Here is a 25,181-nt window from a genome sequence, read left to right as displayed (position 1 = left end):
TACAGCGTAGGGCCTGAATAGGATTGTTGTCGGTGAAGGCTTGAAGGGCTGAATGGCCTTTTTCTGCACTGTAGCGATTCAATGATTCTGAACAAGGAGCCAGAGTTGAAGGAGTGTAGCAATGTTACAGGGTTGTGGGGCTGGAGAAAGTTACAGATAGGGGAGAAAAAGACCAAGGTGGATTAAAACACAAGATTTGTGCATTTTGAAAGTAAGGTGTTGTCAGACTGAGGGCCAATTAGGCCAGCGAGTTGCTGGATTAATGTGCAATTGGAACTTTGTTTGAGTTAGGATATGGTCAGCAGAATTTGAATGAGCTCCAGTTTACAGAGGCAGGGCTTTGGAATAGTTAAGGGAACAGAGGCTTGGATGAGGTTTCGGCAATGGGTGAGTTGAAGCAGAAACTGGTCTTTCAAGCACAAGAAACCAACAGCTCCCAACATCATTATAGCTGGGAACATTGCACTGGAATTCCTGCTCTTTCCATTTTGATCGCTTCGAAAAATAGGCCTTTAAAGTTGCTGTTGGAGATTGGGAAATCATGAATTCTCCCACAACACAAAAATGGTCTGTCAGGCTCAGCAATGGAAGCTCTCCTGCCTTATTTGCTGAGACCACCAGCCTGCAGAGACTTGTACAGCCCAGAAGGAGAAAGAGGCCACATTGCCCAAATAACCCTGGCCAGTTCTTTCAAAGAGTTATCCAATTAGTCCCATTCTGCTGCTATTTTCCTCAAAATCTTGAAGGTCTCCCTTGCCAAGTATTTGTCCACTTCCCTTTTGACTCTGCTTCCACCACCTTTTCAGAAGGGGCATCCAGACATCCCCAACACATTACTGAGTCAAAATAAAATTCTCTTAATCTTCCACCCTGGCCTGTCCAGTACTAAGTTTCTCAGCGAGAAATAAACAATCGATCGCCAGCTATACTGGCATTAATCCCACGATGTGAGTTCACTTCCAGGTCAAGAGTCAGGTGACTTGTGAGGTGGCATTGAGGCATGGTGGGACACCAAGGAAAAGCAGGGGTTTCAAGTCCAACTTCCACTTAATCTTCCAAATTGGCATGGAGATTAAATAAAAATGTGCACAGACCATGAAGGCTTTCAAACTCAAGTGACGTTGTGTCTGGAGGATAAATAGAGTTCAAAACTTTTGCTTATTAACCAGCACAAAAGAAAGCTCAGTGCTACCTTTATCAACTGTTGTCACCCTGTTGACAAGAATATAAAACCCTTGTTTCCATATTACTGTTTATTTGTCACTCTACAGTCTGATTTTCACTTTGGCAGATGACTCGGTGTTGAGTTGGCATGTATTGTGCATGTGATTTATTACCTTATTTCATCAATTGCAAGCAAGATATAACAGTGGATTTTGTTTTTAAATTAGCAATCAGGCACGTTCTCACAGCGTACCTGACAGGGGTGCTGACTTTCACATCTGACTACCCTTGTTCATTAGCTACAGCGCAATTTAAATAGCTGGCTTTACTTAAGATGCAGTATCAGTAATCAACACATAACAGAGTAACCCAGGGAAGGAGCGGTAACGTATGCAGCAAAGCGTGTCACTCCCCACAATTTATCATGTGGCTTTGATTGCATTCTCTTCACTGAAGATGATAAACTGATGATAAGGAAACATATCCAGCAACTGATCATTAAAGTTCCTCCTCATCAGTGGTTCAAGTGGAATCGTGTACCTCGGAAAGTGGCCATTCAGCCTATCATTGTTTCAGCCAGCACATTGACTGATCTATCCAATTATTCTCACTTCTCCTGCTCTTTCCTGACTGACCTTTAAATGGTTCCTTTTCAAGAATAAAGATCTAACTCTGCTTAAACCACAGAACCCGAATTGTGCAGGAGGAGGCCATTTAGTCCTACTGGTCTGTACCAAATCCCGAAAAAGCCTCACACCCAAGCCCTCCCCTCCTGTAACCCCACACATCCACCCATCTGTAAGCATCTAACCATCTAACTTACTTATCTTTGGACACTAAAGAGTAATTCAGCATGGCCAGTCCACCTAACCTACACGTCTTTGGACATTAAAGGTCAATTTAACACAGCCAATCCGCCTAACCTAGACATCTCTGGACACAGTAAGAAGTCTCACAACACCAGGTTAAAGTCCAACTGATTTGTTTGGAATCACAAGGTTTCAAGAGCTGCCCCTTCATCAGGCTCGCCCCACTCACCTGATGAAGGGGCAGCGCTCCAAAAGCTCGTGATTCCAAATAAACCTGCTGGACTTTCACCTGGTGCTGTGGGACTCCTTACTGTGGCCACTCCAGTCCAATGTCGGCATCTCCACATCATCTTTGGACATGAGGGAGCAATTTAGCATGGCCAAGCCTGCATGTCTTTGGGGTGTGGGAGGAAACCGTGTGCAGGACCTTGGTTGGAACACACCTAGAGTGCACTATTCAGTTCTTATCTCCACGTTACAAAAAGCGCATGGAGACACCGGAGAAGGTGCACAAACACATTGTGAGAACTGAGAGATTACGACTCACAAAAAAATCTGATGTGTCAAGGCTCCATTCTCCAGAAGAGAGAATGCTGAGGGGTTTTGAAAAGAACATAAGAACATAAGAAATAGGAGCAGGAGTAGGCCATCTAGCCCTTCGAGCCTGCCCCGCCATTCAATAAGATCATGGCTGATCTGTCGTGGCTCAGTTCCACATTCCCGCCCTCTCCCCATAACCCTTAATCCCCTCGCTTATCAAAAACCCATCAACCCACGTCTTAAAAATATTTAGTGAGGCAGCCTCCACCACTTCAACGGGCAGAGAATTCCAGAGATTCACCACCCTTTGAGTGAAGAAGTTCCTCCTCAACTCCGTTCTAAACCGCCCCCCTTTTATCTTGAAAGATGAGCATTGTAAAACTAAGGGCTCTGAATATAAGGTTGGCGGTGGGGAGGGAGGGGGGGAGCAGGAAGGAATTCGTCCAGTTCGCCCACCATGGGAATCATAGTGGGAAAGTGGGGGGGCAGACCATGTAAAGGTCCGTTGTGGGGGGTGAGCGTGGACAGAGAATCCCACCCAAGATAATTACCAATTAACCCTGAAGAAAATGTAGGAAAGACCTCATTGCTGAGAGAGTGAAGGTCTCTTGTTGGTAGGAGTGTTAAATTATAAGTATGTCCTCAAGCAGCAATGTTGAGACTCTGCACTCTGCAGATTAAGTATGGGAAGTTTTAATTCTCCCAGCTCGATTCACCTGAGTGACATTGTGAAGTGGTAAGTTTACACTCCCATTAAAGTCAATGGAGCTTCAAATCAGGTGAAGTCTAAATCAGACTTCTGACCTGAGCAAGTTCCATTTGCATCAAGGGGATTGCTGGAAATATTGGGATTTGTTTTTGAGATGTTTGTAAATTCGTAATCCCACCCGGATGTTTTGTGCGTTGCCATCAGAAAAATGACTAGGGGACCTACTAGATTGTTGTAGGTACTACACTTACCTTCAGAGGGTGAGAGAGGAAATCTGCTGTCCCCCATCTAATCTGTCTTGCATATAAACGCCAATCCTGCCCTATGTTCTCCCCGTGTCTGTGTGGGTTTCTTCCAGGTGCTCTGGTTTGTTCCCACAATGTGAGAGATGTGCTGGTTAGGTACATTGACCATGCTGAATTCTCCCTCAGTGGACCCAAACAAGCACCAGAATGTGGTGACTAGAGGATTTTCACCGTAGCTTCATTGCAGTGTTAATGTAAGCCTACTTGTAACACTCATAAATAAATACATGGTTGACTCTTGAGGCCCTGAGAACTAAAAAGAAAAACAGAACATGCACTTTTAAACCATCTTATATACCATCAATGGAGCAACACAGTGGCTCATTGGTTAGCACTGCTGCCTTATAGTGCCAGGGACCCAGGTTCAATTCTAGCTTTGGAGTGGAGTTTGCACGTGGAGTTTGCACGTTCTCCCTATGTCTGCATGTTTTTCCTCCGGATGCTCTGGTTTCCTCCCACAGTCCAAAGATGTGTGGGTAAATTGCCCCTTAGAGTCAGGCTGATTAGCAAGGGTAAATACGTGGAGTTACGAGGATACGGCCTGTGGTCAGTGCAGGCTTGATGGGCCAAATGGCCTCCTTCTGCACTGTATAGATTCTATGATTCTATTCAATGACTTTAGGTTTGGTGGATTGGCCATGCTAAATTGCTCCTTAGTCTCTCAAAATGTGTAGGTTAGGGGGATTAGTGTGGTAAACACATGGAATTACTGGGATAGGATCCTGGTCGGATGGCCTGTTAGAGAGTCGGTGCTGACTTGATGGGCTGAATGGCCTCTTTCTGTACTGTAGGGATTCTATGATTTTATGATTCTATGAGCTTTCACAACCTCAACATGCTGCAAAACACTTTCCAGAAAATTAGTGCATGTTTGAAGTTTAACCATTGTAATGTAGAGAAATGCAACTGCCAATTTATGAGTGGCAAGGTAACACAAAAAACAACGTGATAAAGATACTCTTTTGTCATGACAGTGATCAGCCAGAACATGGGGAAAAATACCCCTGCCCTTCTTCGCCATAGTGTCAAGGCATCTTTTACAGCAACTTGAGCAAGCAGGCAGGACCTTGACGTAGGCTCTCAGCTGAAAGATGGTGTCTCCAGCAGTGCAGCACTCTCTCAGGGACATATCGGAGGGTCATCCTTGATTCTTGAAATGAGTCCACTTTGCTATGCCAATACCACTGAGTCAAGTAGGGACTGATAATAAATGTGCTGTTGCGAATGAAATCCCCAAGCTCAAATCCAAAGGATGAAGGTTTCAGCGATGGACGGGGGAGGGTGAGTTGAGAGGTGCCTCCTTCTTAGACAGAGTCCTGATTAATGGGTGGAATTTTCTGGCTGCGCTCACCCCAAAACAGGAAAATGTTGCCCAGGGTTTGACAGACCTTTCCATGGTCTGCTCCTCACCCGCTTCGATTCCTGTGGCAGGCAGAACAGGAAAATTTGCCCCAGTATCTCGGTACCAGCAACCAGTGCTCCTGCCATGACAGCCAGCATATAGTCAGACAGGACGGACACAGGAAACAGGAAAAATATGGGCAACCTACAGCCAAGCCTCCACGTAAAAGTGTTATTTTTCTACTCCAACTTATCGCAATGATCTGTCTGCCAGTTTACTGGTGTTCGCTGGGAGGTCCCATTAATCACCCATTAATGACTAAATAAATCTAGCTGGTGTTTAATAGCCTCCTCGTAAAACGCAAAACTAAACTGGAGTGGTTTTACTGCAATGGGACCTGTGGTTATGTCTAAAGGACTCTGGCAATGTGGCATCTGACAGCCACTTAATAATGCTTGCTTTGTTTTTTAAGAGGTACTTGTCATACCAAGATGGATGTTTGAGACTGTCAAGAATCTGAAGAGTAGGAATTGCATTACACAGAGCAACATAGAACAAACACACAAGCAAACCATTCAATCCATTTATGCTTCTGCACCGTTTATGCTTCTGCATCCCTCCCAACTCCCCTGATATCCCACCAGTGTTCACCATGCCGCCCCCATCCACAAACAAGCCTTTTATCTCATTCAATTGACATAACCTTCCAGTGCTCCCTCCCTGATCTCTATAGGATATGATGCGGAGATAGGGGACATTGGACTGGGCTGAGCACAGTAAGAAGTCTCACAACACCAGGTTAAAGTCCGACAGACTTTTTTGGAATCATGAGCTTTCGGAGCGCTGCTCCTTCATGCTCCTTTAGGGCTAAATTGATGAAGAAGCAGGACTCTGAAAGCTCGTGATTCCACATAAACCTGTCAGACTTTAGCCAAGTGCTCTGAGACTTCTTTCTAAAGGATATGGGGAGAAAGCAGAATCAGGCTATTGAGTTGGATGATCAGCCATGATCTTAACGAATGGTGGAGCAGGCTCGAAGGGCCAAATAGCCTCCTCCCGCTTCTATTTCCTGTGCTTCAACTCTTTTCATGCTGGGCCATCAAACTGCTAAATTCACCAGAACACAAGAAATAAGGGAAATAGTAGACCACTCGGCCCATCAAACCTTCTCCACCATTCAATCCGTTCATGGCTTACCTTGGGTTTCAACTCCACTTTTCCACCCTCTCCCCATACCCCTTAATTCCCTGAGAGACTAAAATCTATTGGACCCAACCTGAAATGTATTCAATGATGGAGAATCTGAGGTAGCAAATTACGAAGATTCACAACCCTCTGAGTGAAGTAATTTCTCCCCACCTCAGTCCTAACTGATGTGGTTGTTTTTCTCTCTTGTTGTAATCGGTAAAAGTTATTGCTGTCCGTTAATTGTATTCTTAAATAAACTTTGTTTGTAAGCCGTCCCTAGTGGGTCAGTTGACATCTCGTGCTCACCCCAGACAAATTCAAATTGCAAAACTTAAGATCCAAGCAGACTTCATAAAACACTTTGGAGTTCCTGACCTGAATTATAACACACCCAAAACCGGAAGTGAACCTGGGTCCCTGGTGCTGTGTATATCTGCAATGAGCAGAAAAAGATTGCCCGTTTCCACCCCTGTTTATCGTCTGACCTCATTCATGTTCTCAGCTCTTCAGCTACTGAGACCCTGCAGTTTTGACTATTCGAAGACATGTCTCACCAGCTACCCACATTCTACACTCCCTAAACTTGAGGTCAGCTAAAATTCTACTCTGCATATCCTAATTCATCCTCCTTGTGGCATGTTTTCCAGTAGCAAAATCCCATCAATGTCTATGATATTTTGATATGATATATGATATTAAGAAGCGGGTTGATGGGTTTTTGATAAGAGAGGGGATTAAGGGTTATGGGGAGAGGGCGGGAAAGTGGAACTGAGCCACAACAGATCAGCCATGATCTTATTGAATGGCGGGGCAGGCTCGAAGGGCTAGATGGCCTACTCCTGCTCCTATTTCTTATGTTCTTATGTTCTTATATTTTGCATGGCTTGCCAGTCCCGCCACCAGGGAACCCATCACCGGGAGCCACTGTCAGCAGGACTGGAAGATCCCACTGGTGGGAAAGGCTGGAAAATTCCACCCAATGTGTTTTTGGTTGTTGTAGTTAAGAAACAAGTTTAAAATTATTTAATAATGTGACAAGTAGACTTACATTAATACTGCAGTGAAGTCACTGTGAAAATCCCCTAGTCGCCACAGTCCGTCACCTGTTCGGATACACTGAGGGAGAATTTAGCATGGCCAATCCACCTAATCAGCACGTCTTTCAGACTGTGGGAGGAAATCGGAGTACCCGGGGGAAACCCATGCAGACATGAAGAGAACATGCAGACTCCACACAGACAGTGAACCAAGCCGGGAATTGAACCCAGGTCCCTGGCGCTCTGAGGTAGCAATGCTAACAACTGTGCCAATAAGATGGGGCTAAGAAACATCAGGGCAAAGAAGTGCTGATAATCTCCTAACCATGATCTGATAAAGGAAGCAGACTAATACAGTCCTACCCAGCTTAGTGATGGTGTGGCGCTGTTGCAACAGGAGGATGTGATCAACCATGTCACGTGTTGCAGTGAGGTTAAGAAGGAGGAGAGTATACCTTGGTGACAGTCACATAGGATGTTATTTGTGGCTTCAATTAGAGTAGCTACGGTATTGTGGCAGAGTGACCAGCTGCAATGGACCGTGTTCCAATAAGGAACTAAAAGCTTTGGAAAAGGGGCATGGAACATAAGGAGAGAAAGCTGGCATGTGCCTGTATAACAAAAGGAACCCAATCTCTTCTGAACATGCAAAAAGCTTCTACCTTTCTGATCAGTTGCCTGAAATCTGCACAATCAGGGATAAGCAAAACAGCATTCAAATGTTCGCTCTTTATTGTTTTTTTCAGAACATTTGAAAGAACGCTTAGAGGAATACATGGCCAGATTTCCAAAAGTGAGGATCATGCGCACCAGGAAGAGGGAAGGCCTGATCCGAACCAGGTTGCTGGGGGCTTCGGTGGCCAAAGGTGAAGTTTTGACCTTCCTGGACTCGCACTGTGAGGCCAATGTCAACTGGTTACCGCCGCTGCTTGGTAAGTGACAGTCCGGATTCACTTAACCACAACAACCCACGTAACTTTGTGATTTATCTTGTATCCAAACATATTCTTTCCCAGGGTACAAATGTGGAGGGGAATTTTCCCATCTGGTCCGTTTTGGGAGCCATAGTGAGTCAGGGGGGGTGGTGCGGCTGGGGATGGACCATGCAGAAGCCCATTGACCTCAGCCAGGATTTTTCAGTTCTGGGGCGATCGCGGCCAGAATATCCCACGCGTGGTTCCTAAAGGGACTTTGGAAAGGGAGGAATGAGTGAGGGGGGGGTGGGGGGTGGTGGGGGCGGTAGAGAGGGGATTGTTGCGCTTAGAACAGCCCACATCGAAGAAAGAATTTGAAAAGCAGTGCCCTTTAGCTTCTCTCCCTGCCCCATACATATCACAGCCATGGAGGTAGAGGGGTCTGAACAGTTCCAGACATGACTCCAGTGGAACTCAAAGTCAACTGATCCTAGGTCAACGCAGCAGCATAACACAGACATTTTGCTTAAAGATCAAGGACAGCTCACTCATATATTAACACCGGAATCACATGGTTCCCCATCATAGAGATAATTGAACATTCAGCTGTCAGAAGGTGCTGTCAAAATGGGGGGTAACCCCTCCATACAATTGTTGTGCGATCTCGCCATCCCAGGTCCATATCAACAGACTGAACCATACCAGGGGAGGTGATGGCCTGGTGGTATTGCGGCTAGTCTATCAATTCAGAAACTCAGCTAATGTTCTAGGGATCTGGGTTTGAATCCCGCCACGGCAGCTGGTGGAATTTGAATTCAATAAAAAGTATCTGGAATTTAGATTCTACAGATGACTATGAAACCATTATCGGAAAAACCCATCTGAATCGCTAATGTCCCTTAGGGAAAGAAATCTGCTGTCCTTACCAGGTCTGGCCTACATGTGACTCCAGAGCCACAGCAATGTGGTTGACTCTCAACTGCCCTCTGGGAAAACTAGGGATGGGCAATAAATGCTGGTCAGCCAGCAGTGCCCATGTCCTACGAGTGAATTAAAAAAAAAACTAGACTGAGATGCAGATCTCCATTCAATTAATTTGCCTCCATTTGCCCTTGGGGAATCTAGGGCTAGATATCGGATGACAATTAGAAGCAGACTTTTCAGGAGTGCAATTCGGAAACAATTCTACATGTAAAAGATGGTGGAGCTTTGGACTCTCAAACGACAATTGATTCTCAAATCAAATGTCAGTTTTAAATTTAGAATTGATAAATCTTGTTATCCAGAGATATTAAGGGATGTGGGGAATAACTGGACACATGAAATTAGGTTACAAAGCAGCCAAGATTTTATTGAATGCCAGGAACTGCTTGAGGGTTTAAATGGTCTATTCATGGAGCTATGCTGTAACATATAAAGCCTCCATAGCTGAGGTACAGTTTACCTCCCTGTATAAGAGTATGTAGTCAAGTATTAAGTTGTAAACTTTGACATTTGTACATGTATTTGACTTTCATTTATATTTTATCGCAGTTTTTCATCAAAACTGCAAAAGCAGGCTTTTGGGTCTATCTCTACTGTTTCTAGCCATATCTCCCGCACAACCCTGTTGACACATTGAGATAAAAGGGGACGAGGTATTGGAGGTTTTGGAAAATATTAAGGTGGACAAGTTCCCAGGATCAGATAGGGTCTACCCCAGAATACTGAGAGAGGCAAGGGAAGAAATTGCTGAAGCCTTAGCCAAAATCTTTATATCCTCTTTAGCCCCAGGACTGGAGAGTAGCTAACATTGCTCTTCTGTTTAAGAAGGCAGAAGAGACAATCTGGGAAATCACAGGCCTGTGAGCCTTACGTCAGTAGTGGAGAAATTATTGGAGAAGATGCTTAGGGACAGCATGTACTCACAGTTGGAAGAGAATAGCTTATTAGTGATAGGCAGCATGGTTTTGTAAAGGGGAGGTCATGTCTCACAAACTCTTTAATTTGATTTGATTTATTATTATCACAGTATTAACATACAGTGAAAAGTATTGTTTCTTGCGCACTATACAGACAACTTGATTGAGTTCTTTGAGGAAGTGACAAGAAAAATTGATCAGGGAAGGGCAGTGGACTTTAATGAAGACTTTAATAAAGTCTTCGATAAGGTTCCTCATGGCTGGCTGGTACAAAAGGTGAAGTGATATGGGATCCGAGATGAGCTGGTAAGATGGATACAAAATTGGCTTGGGCATAGAAAGCAGAGAGTAGCAGTGGAAGGGTACTTTTCTAACTGGAGGTCTGTGACAAGCAATGTTCCCCAAGGATCAGTGCTGGGTCCTCTGTTATTTGCAATATATATAAATGATTTGGAGGAAAACTTGGGGATCTAATTAGTAAATTTGCAGGTGGTACAAAAGTTGGGGAAGTAGGGATAGTGAGGAGGATTGTCAGAGGATACAACTGGATATAAATCAGCTGGAGACCTGGGCTGGAAGATGGCAGATGGAATTTAACCCAGAGAAATTGAAGATGATGCAATTTGAAAGGTATACTGCAGAAAGAAAGTACACAGTAAATGGTGGATCCCTTAGAAATATTAGCATACAGAGGGATCTAGGCCTGCAGATCCACAGTTCCCTGAAGGTGGCAACTCAGCTGGACAAGGTGGTTAAGAAGGCATATGACATGCTGGCCTTCATCGGTCGGGGAGTTGAGTACAGGAATTGGAAAACCATGTTGCAGCCGTATAAATCTTTGGTTAGATGCATTTGGAGTATTGTGTACAATTCAGGTTGCCACACTACCCGAAGGATGTTATTGCATTGGAAAGGGTGCAGAAGAGATCTAGCAGGATGTTGCCTGGTTTAGAGGGTATGGCCTATGAAGAAAGATCGAAAAAACTTGGATTGGTTTCAGTGGAGCGTCGGGGATGAGGCTTACAAGATTAAGACAAGCTTGGATAGAGTGGATAGTCAAAGTCTTTTTCCCAGGGTCAAATGGTCAATTACTCGGGGGCATAGGTTGAAAGTGAGAGGGGTAAAGTTTAGAAGAGATGTGAGGGGTAAGTTTTCAAACAAAGGGTGATGAATGCCTGGAACTCACCGCCAGAGGAGGTGGTGGAAGCAGATTCTGTAATAACATTCCAGAAGCACCTGGATAGATACATGAATAGGCAGGGAATGGAGGGATATGAACCACCTAGAGGCAAGAAAATAGAGAGATATCTGCATCAGCACAGACTTGGTAGGCTGAAGGGCCTGTCCCTGTGCTGCATTATTCTTTGCTCTTTGTTCTAACCCCGTTCATAATGCTTTAAGCATGTAGTTATGTTTTCTTATCATCAGTCCATTGTATTTATATTTTAACATTGTTGAAACAATTGTCCTTTGTGTACCCCCCAACCCCCCCACACACCTCCATTTTGCCTGGGAAAGCAATGGCCTAGTGATATTATCACTTGATTATAAATCCAGAAACTCAGCTAATCATTGAATCATTGAATCCTGCAGTGCAGATGGAGGCCATTTGGCCCCTCATTGGACTTGACTAATGTTCTGAGGACCCAGGTTCAAATCCTGTGTAAGGCAGGTGGTGGAATTTAAATTCAGTAAAGAAAATCTGGAATTAAGAATCTACTGATGACCATGAAACTATTGTCGATTGTCGGAAAAACCTATCTGGTTCACTCATGTTTTTTGGGAAGGATATCTGCAATCTTTACCGGGTCTGGCCTACATGTGACTCCAGAGCCACACAATGCGGTTGACTCTCAACTGTCTTCAGGCAACTAGGAATGGGCAATAAATGCTGGCCCAGCCAGTGATGCCCATGTCCCATGAATTAATAAAAAAATACTCCCTCATCTTCTGACCTGTTTGACTTTCTCCTTCGCCCGACAGAGGCTGCTTCTTTCTCCACCTGCACCATTTTAAATTACCTCCATCCCACCTTCTCCCTGGGACGGCCCATCCTGTTTCAATTGACCCCACTTAACCTGAGGGCCCGTCTAAGACGTGGCTCCCGTATTCACTGTTACTTGACACTGACTCGTGGGAAATAAGTTTACAGGCATTCTGAATTCCAAATGATTCACGAGCATATAATGGACCTTGGTGACATTTGGTGAGATCCTGTTTGAAGAGGAAATATGTCAAGAACATAAAGCAACTTGCATTTATATGACACCCTTAGGTTACAGAAAAACGCACCATGTGCTTTGCAAGGGTAACGTCCAACTAAAAATGACACCGAGTCATATTAGGACAGGCAACCAAGAACTTGGGCAGAGCAGTGGCTTTTAATGAGAAAAGGTGGAGAAAATGGAGGGTTTTAGGAAAGGGAATTCAAGGCCTTGGCAATTGAAGGCACAGTTTAGACCCTGGGCCAGTGATGGGCAGCCTAGACTAGTAGTTGGGCCCTATGACAGGAGAGGACGGGAGGGACGGCCTAGTGGTATTATCAGTAGACTATTAATCCAGAAACTCAGCTAATATTCTGGGGACCCATGTTCGAATCCCACCACAGCAGATGGTGGAATTTAAATTCAATAAAAAATATCTGGAATTAAGAATCTACTGATGACCATGAAACCATTGTCGATTGTCAGGAAAAACCCATCTGGTTCACTTATGTTCTTTAGGGAAGGAAATTTGCCATCTTTACCTGATCTGGCCTACATGTAATCCCAGATCCACAGCAATTTGGTTGACTGTCAACTGCCCTCCAAGGGCAACTAGGGATAGGCATTGTCTGTGCAAAGTCTGCACATTCTCCCCGCGTTTCCGTGGGTTTCCTCCGGGTTCTCCGATTTCCTCCCACAGACCGAAAGACATGCTGGTTAGGTACATTGACCATGCTGAATTCTCCCTCAGTGTACCCGAACAGGCAACAGAGTGTAGCTACTGGAGAATTTTCACAGTAACTTCATTGCAGTGTTAATGTAAGCCTACTTGCAACACTAATAAATAAATAAACTTTAAACTCAAGAGATCAGAATTAGATGAGCAGAAAGACTGGAATGTTGCATGGTTAGAAAAGATTACAAGGAAAGGGAGAAGTGAGGCCAATATCCTTACCCCCACCAATCCCCTACCCAGACTAATGGCTGGGAAGCGAGGGAACATGTTTAAATGGTAAATAATTGCAGCATGCTGCTGTGCAGAGGGATCTGGGTGTCCTTGTGCAGGAATCTCAAGGAGTTGGTTTGCAGGTGCAGCAGGTAATTAAGGCGGCAAATGGAATTTTGTCCTTCATTGCCAGAGGGATGGAGTTTAAAAACAGCGAGGTTATGTTGCAGCTGTATAAGGTGCTGGTGAGGCCACACCTGGAGTACTGTGTACAGTTTTGGTCTCCTTACTTGAGAAAGGATATACTGGCACTGGAGGGGGTGCAGAGGAGATTCACTAGGTTGATTCCGGAGTTGAGAGAGTTGGCTTATGAAAAGAGACTGAGTAGACTGGGGCTATACTCATTGGAATTCAGAAAAATGAGGGGAGATCTTATAGAAACATATAAGATAATGAAGGGAATAGATAAGATAGAAGCAGGGAAGTTGTTTCCACTGGCAGGTGAAACTAGAACTGGAGGCATGGTCTCAAATTAAGGGGAGCAGATTTGGGACTGTGTTGAGGAGGAACTTCTTCACACAAAGGGTTGTGAGTCTGTGGAATTCCCTGCCCAGTGAAGCAGTTGAGCCTATCTCATTGAATGTTTTTAAGACAAGGATAGATAAATTTTTGAACAGTAAAGGAATTAAGGGTTACGGTGAGTGGTCGGGTAGGTGGAGCTGAGTCCATGAAAAGATCAGCCATGATCTTATTAAATGGCATAGCAAACGCGAGGGGCTAGATGGCCTACTCCTGCTCTTAGTTCTTCCGTTATTTTCATACATATATGATTCTTCAGCCAGCAGCTCTATCAATAAAGGCCCTCACATTTTCCTACCTGTAAAGGTAGCACCCAACTCTCCCCAGTGGGGCTGTCAGCCAAACATGGCTGTGCTAACCACAGTACCACCGTGCCACACTTTGGGTAACTCACACTCCATGTTTTTCCAACCGATTGTAGAGCAGTGCTATCTGTAGTCTATGAAACAAGCTGCGAAACTGGTCGTGGTGCTCCCTCCCTCCCTGAATATTGATGCTGAGTTATACTGGGTGCCGCAGATAATCTGCGATACAGAAATGGCCCCATAACCTCCCTCTTGCTCAGCCATTCCTTTCTGAGGCTCTATCGCGATTCTAGTGCTTGCGTGGGTTTTCTCTGGGTGCTCCGGTTTCCTCCCACACCCCAAAGATGTGCTCTTAGGCTGATTGGGGTAACAAATTGTCCCTAAATTAGTTTCCCCTCAATCTGGTTTCCAATGAGGAGTGCCATAAATGTAGACAAGGGTCATGGGTGGAAGAGGGAACTCACAATGTTAAAATGGCGGCACGGGCTCCTAGGGCCGAAGGGCCTGTTTCCCGTGCTGTGTTGTTCTTTGTTCTTTGAAGGGAAAACTTTTGGAGGGCACACTCCTCTCGGAATTGGGATTGCGTCTCTTGATTGGTGAGACGATCGGGCCGGTGGAACGGACCACCTCCTTTAGCTCAACAGTCCGCTTGTGTCCATGGGAATGCAAACCACGTTGCCTCGTGCTGTCCTGCCCCTCCCAAATAAGACGGAATGATGTATCTCTGAACGTTTCCCACCCTTCTGACCAAATCCAAGCAATGAAGAGTAAACCATCCAGCCCTGTAAAACAGGGAAGCCTTCTGCGTGTAGAGTGCCTCGATTGCATGGTGTCCACGGCGATTAATTTATTCCATTACATCAAGGCAATTTGCAATAACCACGAGAGCCTTCAGGGCAATAAAAATAAGCATTTATAATGAGCTAGGTCACAGCCAAGAAACCCAGGCAAAAATTTGCCTCAACAACATGGTCAGGAATATCTCATACTTAGCCATCCAACCTCCTGTGCAGAGGGGTACGGCCAAGTACACTCCCAGACTGTTTCAGTGGAGTCACGATGGAAGCAATTTTCTCCCAAGCTGGTTCATATTAAGTATTCATGGTGCAAATACTTGCATTGCGCCGTTTCATTTATTGCTGTCAGTAGCTCAGAATGCAGACTGATCAATTGCTGCTCTTCACCATAAAACCAGCTCTTAAAATCAACTGTAAAATGGAACAAAGATTGTTTTTGAAGGGTGACAGCGCAGACGTAAATCACTTCAAGCCAACTTGTGGAATCTTTTGCCCTTTCTTGACAGACCCGTCTGTTATATTTCTCGGACAAAATTTAAAATTGTCTTGGCTCACCAGAAGGTTAGGGATGACAAAAATATTTTATTGATTTGATTGATTTGATTTGATTTAATATTGTCTCACGTGTTAAACAGTAAAAAGTATTGTTTCTTGTGCTCTATACAGACAAAGCATACCGTTCACAGAGAAGGAAAGAAGAGAGTGCAGAATGTAGTCTTACAGTCGTACATAGAGTGTAGAGAAAGATCAACTTAATGTGAGGTAGATCCATTCAAAAGTCTGACAGCAGCAGGGAAGAAGCTGATTTTGAGTTGGTTGGTACATGACCTCAGACTTTTGTGTCTTTTTGTCAATGGAAGAAGATGGAAGAGAGAATGTCCGGGGTGCGTGGAGTCCTTGATTATGCTGGCTGCTTTCCTGAGGCAACGGGAGGTGTAGACAATGCCAGTGATTGGGAGGCTGGTTTGCCTGATGGACTGGGCTTCATTCATGATCCTTAGTAGATTCTTGCAGTCTTAGACAGAGCCATACCAAGCTGTGATACATCCAGGAAGGATGCTTCCTATGGTGCATCTGTAAAAGTTGGTGAGAGTTGAAGTGGATATGCCAAATTTCCTTAGTCTCCTGAGAAAGTAGGGGCATTGGTGGTCTTTCTTAACAATAGTGCCTGCCTGGAGGGATCAGGACAGGTTATTGATGATCTGGACACATAAAAACTTGAAGATTATGACCATTTCTACTTCGTCCCCATTGATGTAGACAGGGGCATGTTCTCCACTACACTTCCTGAAGTCGATGATTATCTCCTTCGTTTTTGAGGTTCTGTTCTCACCTGAGCATATTAAGGTTAAGAGCCTAACTTCTTAATGGCCACTAATGATGGAATGGAGAATTGTATGTACTGATCGACAAGTTATTCCTCCCATCAATAGGGTTCAAAGGCATTTATTGACCTTCGTAGGAATTAAACATGTAATGATTACTGTTATCAATAATAATTACATGCCTTTGGGCAACGTAGTGGCATAGTGAAGGCATAGTGGCAGAGGAGGTTCACTAGGCTGATATCGGAGATGAGGGGGTTGGCCTATGAAGAGAGACTAAATAGACTGGGTCTGTGGGTCATTGGAGTTTAGAAGGCTGAGGGGGGATCTTATAGAGACATATAAGATAATGAAGGGGATGGATAGGGTAGAGGTAGAGAGATTCTTCCCGCTTAGAAAGGATAGCAGGACTAGAGGGCACAGCCTCAAGATAAGAGGCGGGCAGTTTAGATCGGAGTTGAGGAGGAACTTCTTCACTCAAAGGGTGGTGAATCTCTGGAATTCTCTGCCCGTTGAAGTGGTGGAGGCTACCTCGCTAAATATATTTAAGTCACGGGTAGATAAGTTTCTGATAGACAAGGGAATTAAGGGTTATGGGGAGAAAGCGGGAAAGTGGAACTGATCCACTTCAGATCAGCCATGATCTTATTGAATGGCAGGGCAGGCTCGCAGGGCTAGGTGGCCTACTCCTGCTCCTATTTCTTATGTTCTTATGTTCTTATAGTGGTTAGCATTGCTGCCTCACTGTGCCAGGGACCCAAGGGTGATTCTGGATTTGGGTAACTTTCTGTGTGGAGTTTGCATTTTCTCCCTGTGTCTGCGTGGTTTTCACCCGGATGCTCCGGTTTCCGGTTCTGGTTGCCACACTGCCACTACGTGGAAGGTTTTAGATATTGCAAAGAATGTTCACCAGGATATTGCCTGGCCTTCAGGATGTGAGCTAAGAGGAGAGGTTGAATAAACTAGGATTGTTTTCCCTGAAAAGACGGAGGTTGAGAGGAGACTAATGGAGGTCTACAAGATTATGAGGTGGATAGTCAGAGGCTCTTTCCCAGGGTGGAAGTGTCAATTGCAAGGTGGCACAGTTCAAGGTGAGAGGAGGAAAGTTTAATGGAGATGTGCTCAGCAAGTTTTTCACACAGAGGGTGGTGGGTGCATGGATTCCGCCTGCAGGGGATGTGATGGAAGTAGTCACACCAGCAACATTTAAGAGGCATCTGAATAGGGAGGGAATAGAGTGACAGACCGAGTAAGGGCAGGAAGATTGTCTTTAATTTCATTAGGGCATCATAATTGCCATGGGTTTGGGGGGCTGATGGGCTTGTTCCTATGCTGTACTTCTCTTTGTTCTTTTTTCTAATTATAGGTTAGATAGATTGACCGTGCTAAATTTCGACTGAGTGTCCAAAGATGTGTAGATTATGTCAATTGGCTATGGCAAATGCATGAGGTTGCATGGATAGGAGCAGGGGAGTGGCCCTGGGTAAAACCATAAGACATCGAGTCTGCTCCGCCATTCATTCATGGCTGATATTTTTCTCATCCCATTCTCCTGACTTTTCCCTATAGTCCCTGATCCCCTTATCAATCACAAACCCATCTATCTCTTTTAAAGATACTTGATGACCTGGCCTCCACAGCCTTCTGCAGATTCACCATTCTGTGGCTGAAGAAATTCCTCCTCATCTCTGTTTTAAAGGATCGTCCCTTTTGCCTGAGGTTGTGCCTTCTGGTTCTCGTTTTTCCTACCAGTGGAAACATCCTCTCCACTTCCACTCTATCCAGGCTTCACAGTATCCTGTAAGTTTAAATAAGATCCCCCCTCGATCTTCCTAAACTCCAAACAGTTCAGATCCGGAATCCTCAACTGTTCCTCATATGACAAGCTCTTCATTCTAGGATCATTCTTGTGAATCTCCTCTGGACTCTTTCCAAGACCAGCACACCCTTCCTTAGACATAGGGCCCAAAATGGCCCACAATACTCTAAATGGGGTCTGACCAGAGCCTTATACAGCCTCAGAAGTTTAGAACATAGAACATAGAACATTACAGTGCAGAACAGGCCCTTCGGCCCACAATGTTGTGCCGACCAGTTAAAAAGCAATGACCCTCTAACCTAAACCAATCCCTTTTCATCCATAAACCTATCCACGGATCTCTTAAACGCCCCCAAACTAGGCGCATTTACAACTGCAGCAGGCAGGGCATTCCAATCCCTCACCACCCTCTGGGTAAAGAACCTACCCCTGACATCCGTCCTATAGCTACCACCCCTTAATTTAAAGCTATGCCCCCTCGTGCTAGCTTTCTCCATCCGAGGAAAAAGGCTATCACTGTCCACCCTATCTAAACCTTTGATCATCTTATATGTTTCAATAAGGTCCCCTCTTAGCCGCCTTCTTTCCAACGAAAACAACCTCAAATCCCTCAGTCTCTCCTCAGTTTATCCCTGCTCTTGTATTCTAGCCCTCTTGACATGAATGCTAACATTGCATTTGCCTTCCTAGCTGCCGACAGAACCAACACATTAACCTTAAGAGAATCTTGAACAATGACTCCCAATTCCGTTTGTGTTTCTGATTTCCTAAGCATTTTCCAATTTAGAAAATAGTCTATGCCTCCTTTCCTCCTTCCAAAGTGAATAACTTCAGACTTTTCCACATTGTATTCCATTTACCATTTCTTTGCCCATTCTCTTAACCTATCCAAATCCTTCTGCAGCCCCTCTGCTTCCTCAAAACTTCCTGTCTCTCTACATATTTTTGCATCATCTGAAAACTTCCTTGTGTCTTCACTTCCTTCTTCCAAATTGTTAATGCGTATTGTGAAAAGTTGTGGTCCCAGCATTAACCCCTGAGGCACACCACATGTCACCAGCTGTCATCCTGAGAAAGACCCCTTTATCCCCCACTCTCTGCCTTCTGCCAGTTAACTAATCTTCTATCCATGCCAGGATGTTAGCCTTAACACCATGGGCACTTATTTAACAATGTTGTACGCGGCACCTTGACAAAAATCTTCTGGGAATCTAAATAAATCACGTCCACTGGCTCTCCTTCAACTAACTTCCTTGTTAGCTCCTCAAAGAACTAGATAATCTTTTTGAGATCTGGTGCAGAATCAATGGGCTGAATGTTCTTTCTCTGTGTTGTAGGGATTCTATGTAGGGGTTCCATGGAAAATTCACATCATTACTAATTTGAGCTCTGAAATTGCTAGAACTTTGTTCACCCAAAGTCTTGAAGGAATACAGAGCAAAGGTGGCAATTAGTAGGGTACTGATCAGAAGCCCCAAAGTATGTTGTAAAGTCAGAATAGACCCCAACAAGTTTCTATTTTTGGCAGAATAAGCTGTTTCATTCCAGGCATGATTCTACTGACAAGCTAGGAAGTTTTTATCAGAACAAATTTTATTTAACAACACAGTTTAGCTATACCAAATGAATTAGTTTAACCTTTAACAATTGAACAATACTTCAAAATGACAGGACACCATTTTTAACTGCTAACTTTTTACTATGAGTTCTAATCAAGCAATATTTCTCTTATAGACTCAAGCCTCTTTTTATCATAAGTTAGTAAAACAAAGGTATACTTGCTTTAACTTAGATTACTAGGTTTGGAGCTTTCAGAAAGTCTTTGGAGAGCGAGAGGGAGAGACACTGTTTTCTACATGCAGCTCAGGCAGCAACCATTTGTATTTTAAAATGAAACTGAAACTCTTTCTTTCCTGCAAACTTAGTTCCTCCCATTAACCAGATGACTCTGTCTCTGTCAATCAACCAAATCAAAGCTGTATTCTGAAATGCCAGGGGAACCTAAGTAAACATAAATGCATTTGTTCAGTTTAAACAAACACTCCATGTCTAAAATGAGCTCTCATGTTGTTCTTCCAGCTACTAATTTGAAGGTTTTCCCATACAAACCATCAGCCTGCAGAGCTGAATTTTAAACATAACCCTTACAGTTGGATGACGGGGTGGTATAGAGCTGCCTCACAGCATCAGGGACCCAAGTTGAGTTCTGGCCTTGGGACACTTTCTGTGTGGAGCTTGCACATTCTCACAGTGGGGCCTGTTCACCAACCATGACCCCATGAATAACATAGAACATAGAACACTACAGCACAAACAGGCCCTTCGGCCCACGAGTTGCGCCGATCACATCAACACCTATCTATAACCCCCAATCCCATAAAACCCCATATACTCATCCAGAAGTCTTTTAAAAGACCCCAGCGAGTTCGCCTCCACCACCACTGACGGCAGCCGATTCCACTCACTCACCACCCTCTGAGTGAAAAACTTACCCCTAACATCACTTCTGTACTTTCCTCCCCGCACCTTAAATCTGTGTCCTCTCGTAGCGACCATTTCAACCCGGGGAAATAGCCTCTGAGAATCCACCCTATCCATTCCTCTCAACATTTTATAAACTTCTATCAGGTCGCCTCTCAACCTTCGTCTCTCCAGGGAAAAGAGACCCAGCTCCCTCAACCTAACTTCATAAGGCATGCCTCCCAGTCCAGGCAACATCCTTGTAAATCTCCTCTGTACCCTTTCAATAGCTTCTACGTCTTTCCTTTCCTACGTCAATAGCTTTCTACGTCTTTAAGACGTCTACGTCTTAAGATTAAATACATTTAATATACACCAAATATTTCATAACAAATTATAAGAAATGCTTAGTCGTTCATATGTTAATAGATCTGTCAACAACTTCAAGTGGTTAAAAACAAAATAAATATTTATGCTTGACTGAACACAGAGGGACCACAAAGCTCTCACAGCCAATGTTGTTTGCAATCAGCAGCACACACTAGCATTGCTACTAGGCGATAGCTTAGTGGTAATATTGCCAAACTATTAATCCACAAACTCAACCAATGTCCTGAGGACCCGGGATCAAATCCTGCCATGGCAGATGGTGGAATTTGAATTCAGTTTTTAAAAATCTGGAATTAAGAATCTACTAATGACCATGAAACCATTGTTGATTATTAAAAAACCCATTTGGTTCGCCAGTGTCCTTGAGGGAAGAAAATCTGCCGTCCTTACCTAGTCCAGAGCTACAGCAAAGTGATTGATTCTCAACTGCCCTCAGGTAACTGGGGATGGGCAACAAATGCTGGCCAATCATTGATGCCCATCTACCACAAATGAAAAAAAAACCTTGCCCTTGATTTATGTGTCTATCATTTCAGAAATACGGGTCGGAAAAAAGCAATGTGGATGGAGACCGGGGAATGTGGTAACCCTGTGCATGGGCAACGGTCAACTAAATGTCTCATAGGCGGCAGTCAGGACCCAGAGAGGCTGCAAGTACCCATCCCCCGGGCTGCAGGTTGTCCACCACTGGCCTAGGCAACTGATGATGGAATTGGGGAAATGCAAAGGGTTAGAATTTGAGGAGGGTAGAGATCTTGGAGGGATGTCATGATACTGCAACTGGCTTACTCACATCTTAGCTGGAACAGGCTCAAAGGAGCTGAATGGTTTACTGCTTTTCTATGTCATCACATTGCGTCTTTGCTTATTTCTGTGGAGTTTGCTGCAAGCTGTCATGAACAGCAAGCCCTCATCACTGCATTTTAATTTACTGATTATATCACATGCCCCCATGTGAAAATCCTCAATGGACACATCAGTGGTTTAGAGTTAAATTCAGTTTTATGAAGCAATAAGTGAACAGAAACAATGACAGGCTGTAGAATTAAAGGCATGCTTGGACAATAGAGAGTAACAAACTACCATGTTGATGAAACTGAATTGCATTGTGAACTCTAATGGACACGGAGATCTTGAATATCAACCTTGATGATGTAGTTTGTTGCTGACCATTTCTCTTTATGGTACTGTTTATTGCTGCTGCTTATTTCTCCATCCTTCTGCCTAAGAGTGAAAGATTCACTGAATGGAGTCGGCAGAAAGATGGCAGATGGGATATAATGTGGAAAAATGTGAATTTACCCACAGAAATGCAGGGTATTTCTTAAATGGCAAGAAGTTGGAAAGTGTTGCTGTCCAAAGGGGCTTTGTAAATGAAAGCGAACATGCAGGTGCAATAGGCAATTAGGAAAGCAGATGTTATATTAGCCCTTATTGCATGGGGATTTGAGTACAGAAGTGAGGAAGTCTTGCTGCGATTGTAAAGAGCCTCAGTGAGAGAGACCACACTTGTATTGTGTGCAGTTTTTGTTTTGATGTACTGGCCATAGACGGAGTGCAATGAAGATTCACCAGACTAATCCCTGAGATGGTGGGACTGTCCTATGAGGAAAGATTAGGTAGACTGGACCTGTAATCTCTTGAGTTTAGAAGAATGATAAGTGATCTCACTGAACTGCGTAAAATCCTGACAGGGCTCAGCAGGGTATTTGCAGAATGGATGTTTTCATGGTTGGAAGGATGGTAGAACCAAAAGATGCAGTCTCAGAATAAGAGGTAGACAATTTAGGACTGAGATGAGGAAGAATTTCTTCATTCATGCGGTGGCAAGCTTTGGAATTCAGTATCACCAGGGGCTGTGGAGAATCAGACATGAGTATGTTTAAGACAGAGAGCAATAGATTTCTAGATATTAATGACATTAAGGTATATAGGGATAGCAAGGGAAGCTGGCACTGTCATAGAAGATCAGCCATGATCTAATTAAATGTCTGAGCGTTAACGAAGGGCCGAATGGCCAGCTCCTGCTGCTCTGTTTCTGTTTTGCTACGTTCCTGTGACTTAAGACAAGTTAATCAGCAGAAACAACAGATTGCAGACAGCACGTGAGCTGTCTTCTCTGGCTGCTCAATCTGGATATTGGTGGCAACCCTGAGGATTGTTCCCACAACCCAGCGATCTGATGGAGACAACGTAGTCAATCCTGCTCTGATGACAATCCCTTTATGAGCAGGCTCTGTGATCCCTGAAGGCCACGTACTGCAGCCGGTTTATGGTTCATGGCAAGATCTGTGCTGGGCCTTTGTGGAACTGGTGAGTCTGCCTCACCTGTACTCAGCTAATACATCATTGTCGATCTCCCTGAATTCATCACGCACGGTCACGCTTCCAACATTTTTCATTATTTTTTCATAGGATGTGGGTGTCATTGGCAAGGCAAACATTTTGTTTGCTTTGGGATTCTGTATAGCAGAGGTGCACGGAGTCTTAGGCCTTAGCTCATTCCGAATTGCCCTTGAACTGAGTGGGTGGCTAGGCCATTTCAGAGAGCAGTTAAGAGTCAACCACATTGCTGTGGATCTGGAGTCACATGTAGGCCAGACTAGAGAGGGAGTCACTTAGCTCAGCTGGCTGATTCGTGATGCAGAGTAACACCAACAGCGTAGGTTCAATTCTTGTACCGGCTGAGGTCATTCAAAAAGGTCCTGCCATCTCGACCTTGCCCCTCACCTGAGATGTAGTGATCCTCAGGTTAAATCACAGCCAATCAACTCTCTCCCCCTGAAAGAGGAGAGCAACCTATGGTCATCTGGGACTATGGTGACTTTTACTTTTAAACCAAGTAATGGGTGGTCCTTTCCCTAAAAAATCGAGTGGCTTTTTAGGACAATCAATGATAATTTCTTGATCACTATTACTGAGACAAGCTTTCAATGCAAGGTCGAATTAAATTATTTAAGTAGTGTGGCACAGTGGTTAGCACTGCTGCCTCACAGCGCCAGTGCTCTGAGTTCAACTCCCAGCTTGGGTCACTATCTGTGCAGAGTTTGCACGTTTTTCCCACTTTCATCCACCATTGCCCTACTTTCCATTCTCCAGACACACTTTCTATGGGACCAACACACACTCTATTTACTCATTTCTTACTGAAATATCTAAAGAAACTCTTACCATCCTTCTTTGTGTCACTGGCCAACTTTCTCTTGTACTCTAGTTTTTCTTTCCTTATCAATCTTTTAATCATTCTTTGATGTTCTTTATATTCTTTACAATATTCTTGGCCTACTGCTTGTCTGTGCACAAATATACACTTTTTCTTTAAGTTTAACACTGATGACAGGTCCTTGCCTTGGAATGTTTCTTTCTCTTTGGGATATGTGTATTCTGAAATGTCCCTTTATTATCTGCCACTGAAAATCTATTGATCTATCCCTAAAGCACATTTGAGAGTTCACTCTAGCTGGCTTCACTTTCATGCCCTCATAACTGCCCTGATTAAAGTTTGGTATACTAGTCTCAGACACATTCTTTTCTCCCTCAAACTGTATGTAAAATTCAATCATATTGGGGGGAATTTCTCCTCCTGCCTGCCAGGGCCATTGTAGCAGGTTGGGGGGCAGACCATATAAAGACCTCCGATGGGATTTTCCAGTTTTGGGGTGAGCATGGTCAGAAAACCCCACCCATTGTATTCGCTGCTCCCTTGGGGTGCCTTCACTGTGAGGTTATCGATTAATCCCAACTCATTACACAAAGCCATGAGGTAGGCTGTATACCCAGAGAGTGGTTGGGGTCTGGAATGCACTGCCTGCTGTGATGGTGGAGTCGAACACTTTAGGAACTTTCAAGCAGTTATTGGATAGGCACATGGAGCACACCAGAATGATAGGGAGTGGGATAGCTTGATCTTGGTTTTGGACAAAGCTCGGCACAACTTCGAGGGCCTAAGGGCTTGTACTGTGCTGTACTGTTCTATGTTTCTATGTTCTATAGTCTGTGTCTCTGACTGGCTCTTGCGTGAATTGGCCAAATGGTTGGATGAATTGATTAAGCAAGTTTTCTCCATACACTGGGAGGAATTCCTTGTCAATTACGAAGATCAGATAGGGCTTGCATGTCAATGGCAATGGTGTGTCCATGAGCCCATTTGATATTGCCAGCTTTTTCACCAATGTTCCATTTAAGGGAGCCATAGATATTTGCATTGTAGCATTATATCATGGATACACCTATACCTGCCACCATTGAATGAATCAATATTCACTGAACTTACGGGCCAGATTTTTACGTTGATCGAGGAATGCGCAGCTAACCCAGAAGTGCATGAAATCACATGAGATGACATTGGGTGTGTATCCTGCTGTGATTATGCTCATATGTAGCCTTACAGTGAGTGGTCACATGTAGGAGTCTGAAGCATGCCTGCTGACAATTGCCTGCTGGCAAT

General features: G+C 44.2%; 1 protein-coding gene across 2 annotated transcripts in view; it reads left to right on the top strand.

Annotated features, from left to right (window-relative positions):
- Positions 1 to 25,181, top strand: part of galntl6 (polypeptide N-acetylgalactosaminyltransferase like 6) — a 1,196,842-nt gene that overhangs the window by 964,146 nt on the left and 207,515 nt on the right. For both annotated transcript variants that reach the window (XM_080189755.1, XM_080189754.1), the window contains one exon: positions 7,841 to 8,026. In XM_080189755.1, the coding sequence (XP_080045881.1) occupies positions 7,841 to 8,026 (186 nt within the window). The remainder of the gene's footprint in view (positions 1 to 7,840; positions 8,027 to 25,181) is intronic.

This window comes from Carcharhinus amblyrhynchos, chromosome 5 (assembly GCF_965287045.1).
Source record: "Carcharhinus amblyrhynchos chromosome 5, sCarAmb.v2.hapA, whole genome shotgun sequence".
NCBI classification, from domain to species: Eukaryota; Metazoa; Chordata; class Chondrichthyes; order Carcharhiniformes; family Carcharhinidae; genus Carcharhinus; species Carcharhinus amblyrhynchos.
The sequence above is the reverse complement of the archived record's forward strand: the minus strand, read 5'-3'. Positions and strand labels throughout refer to the sequence as shown.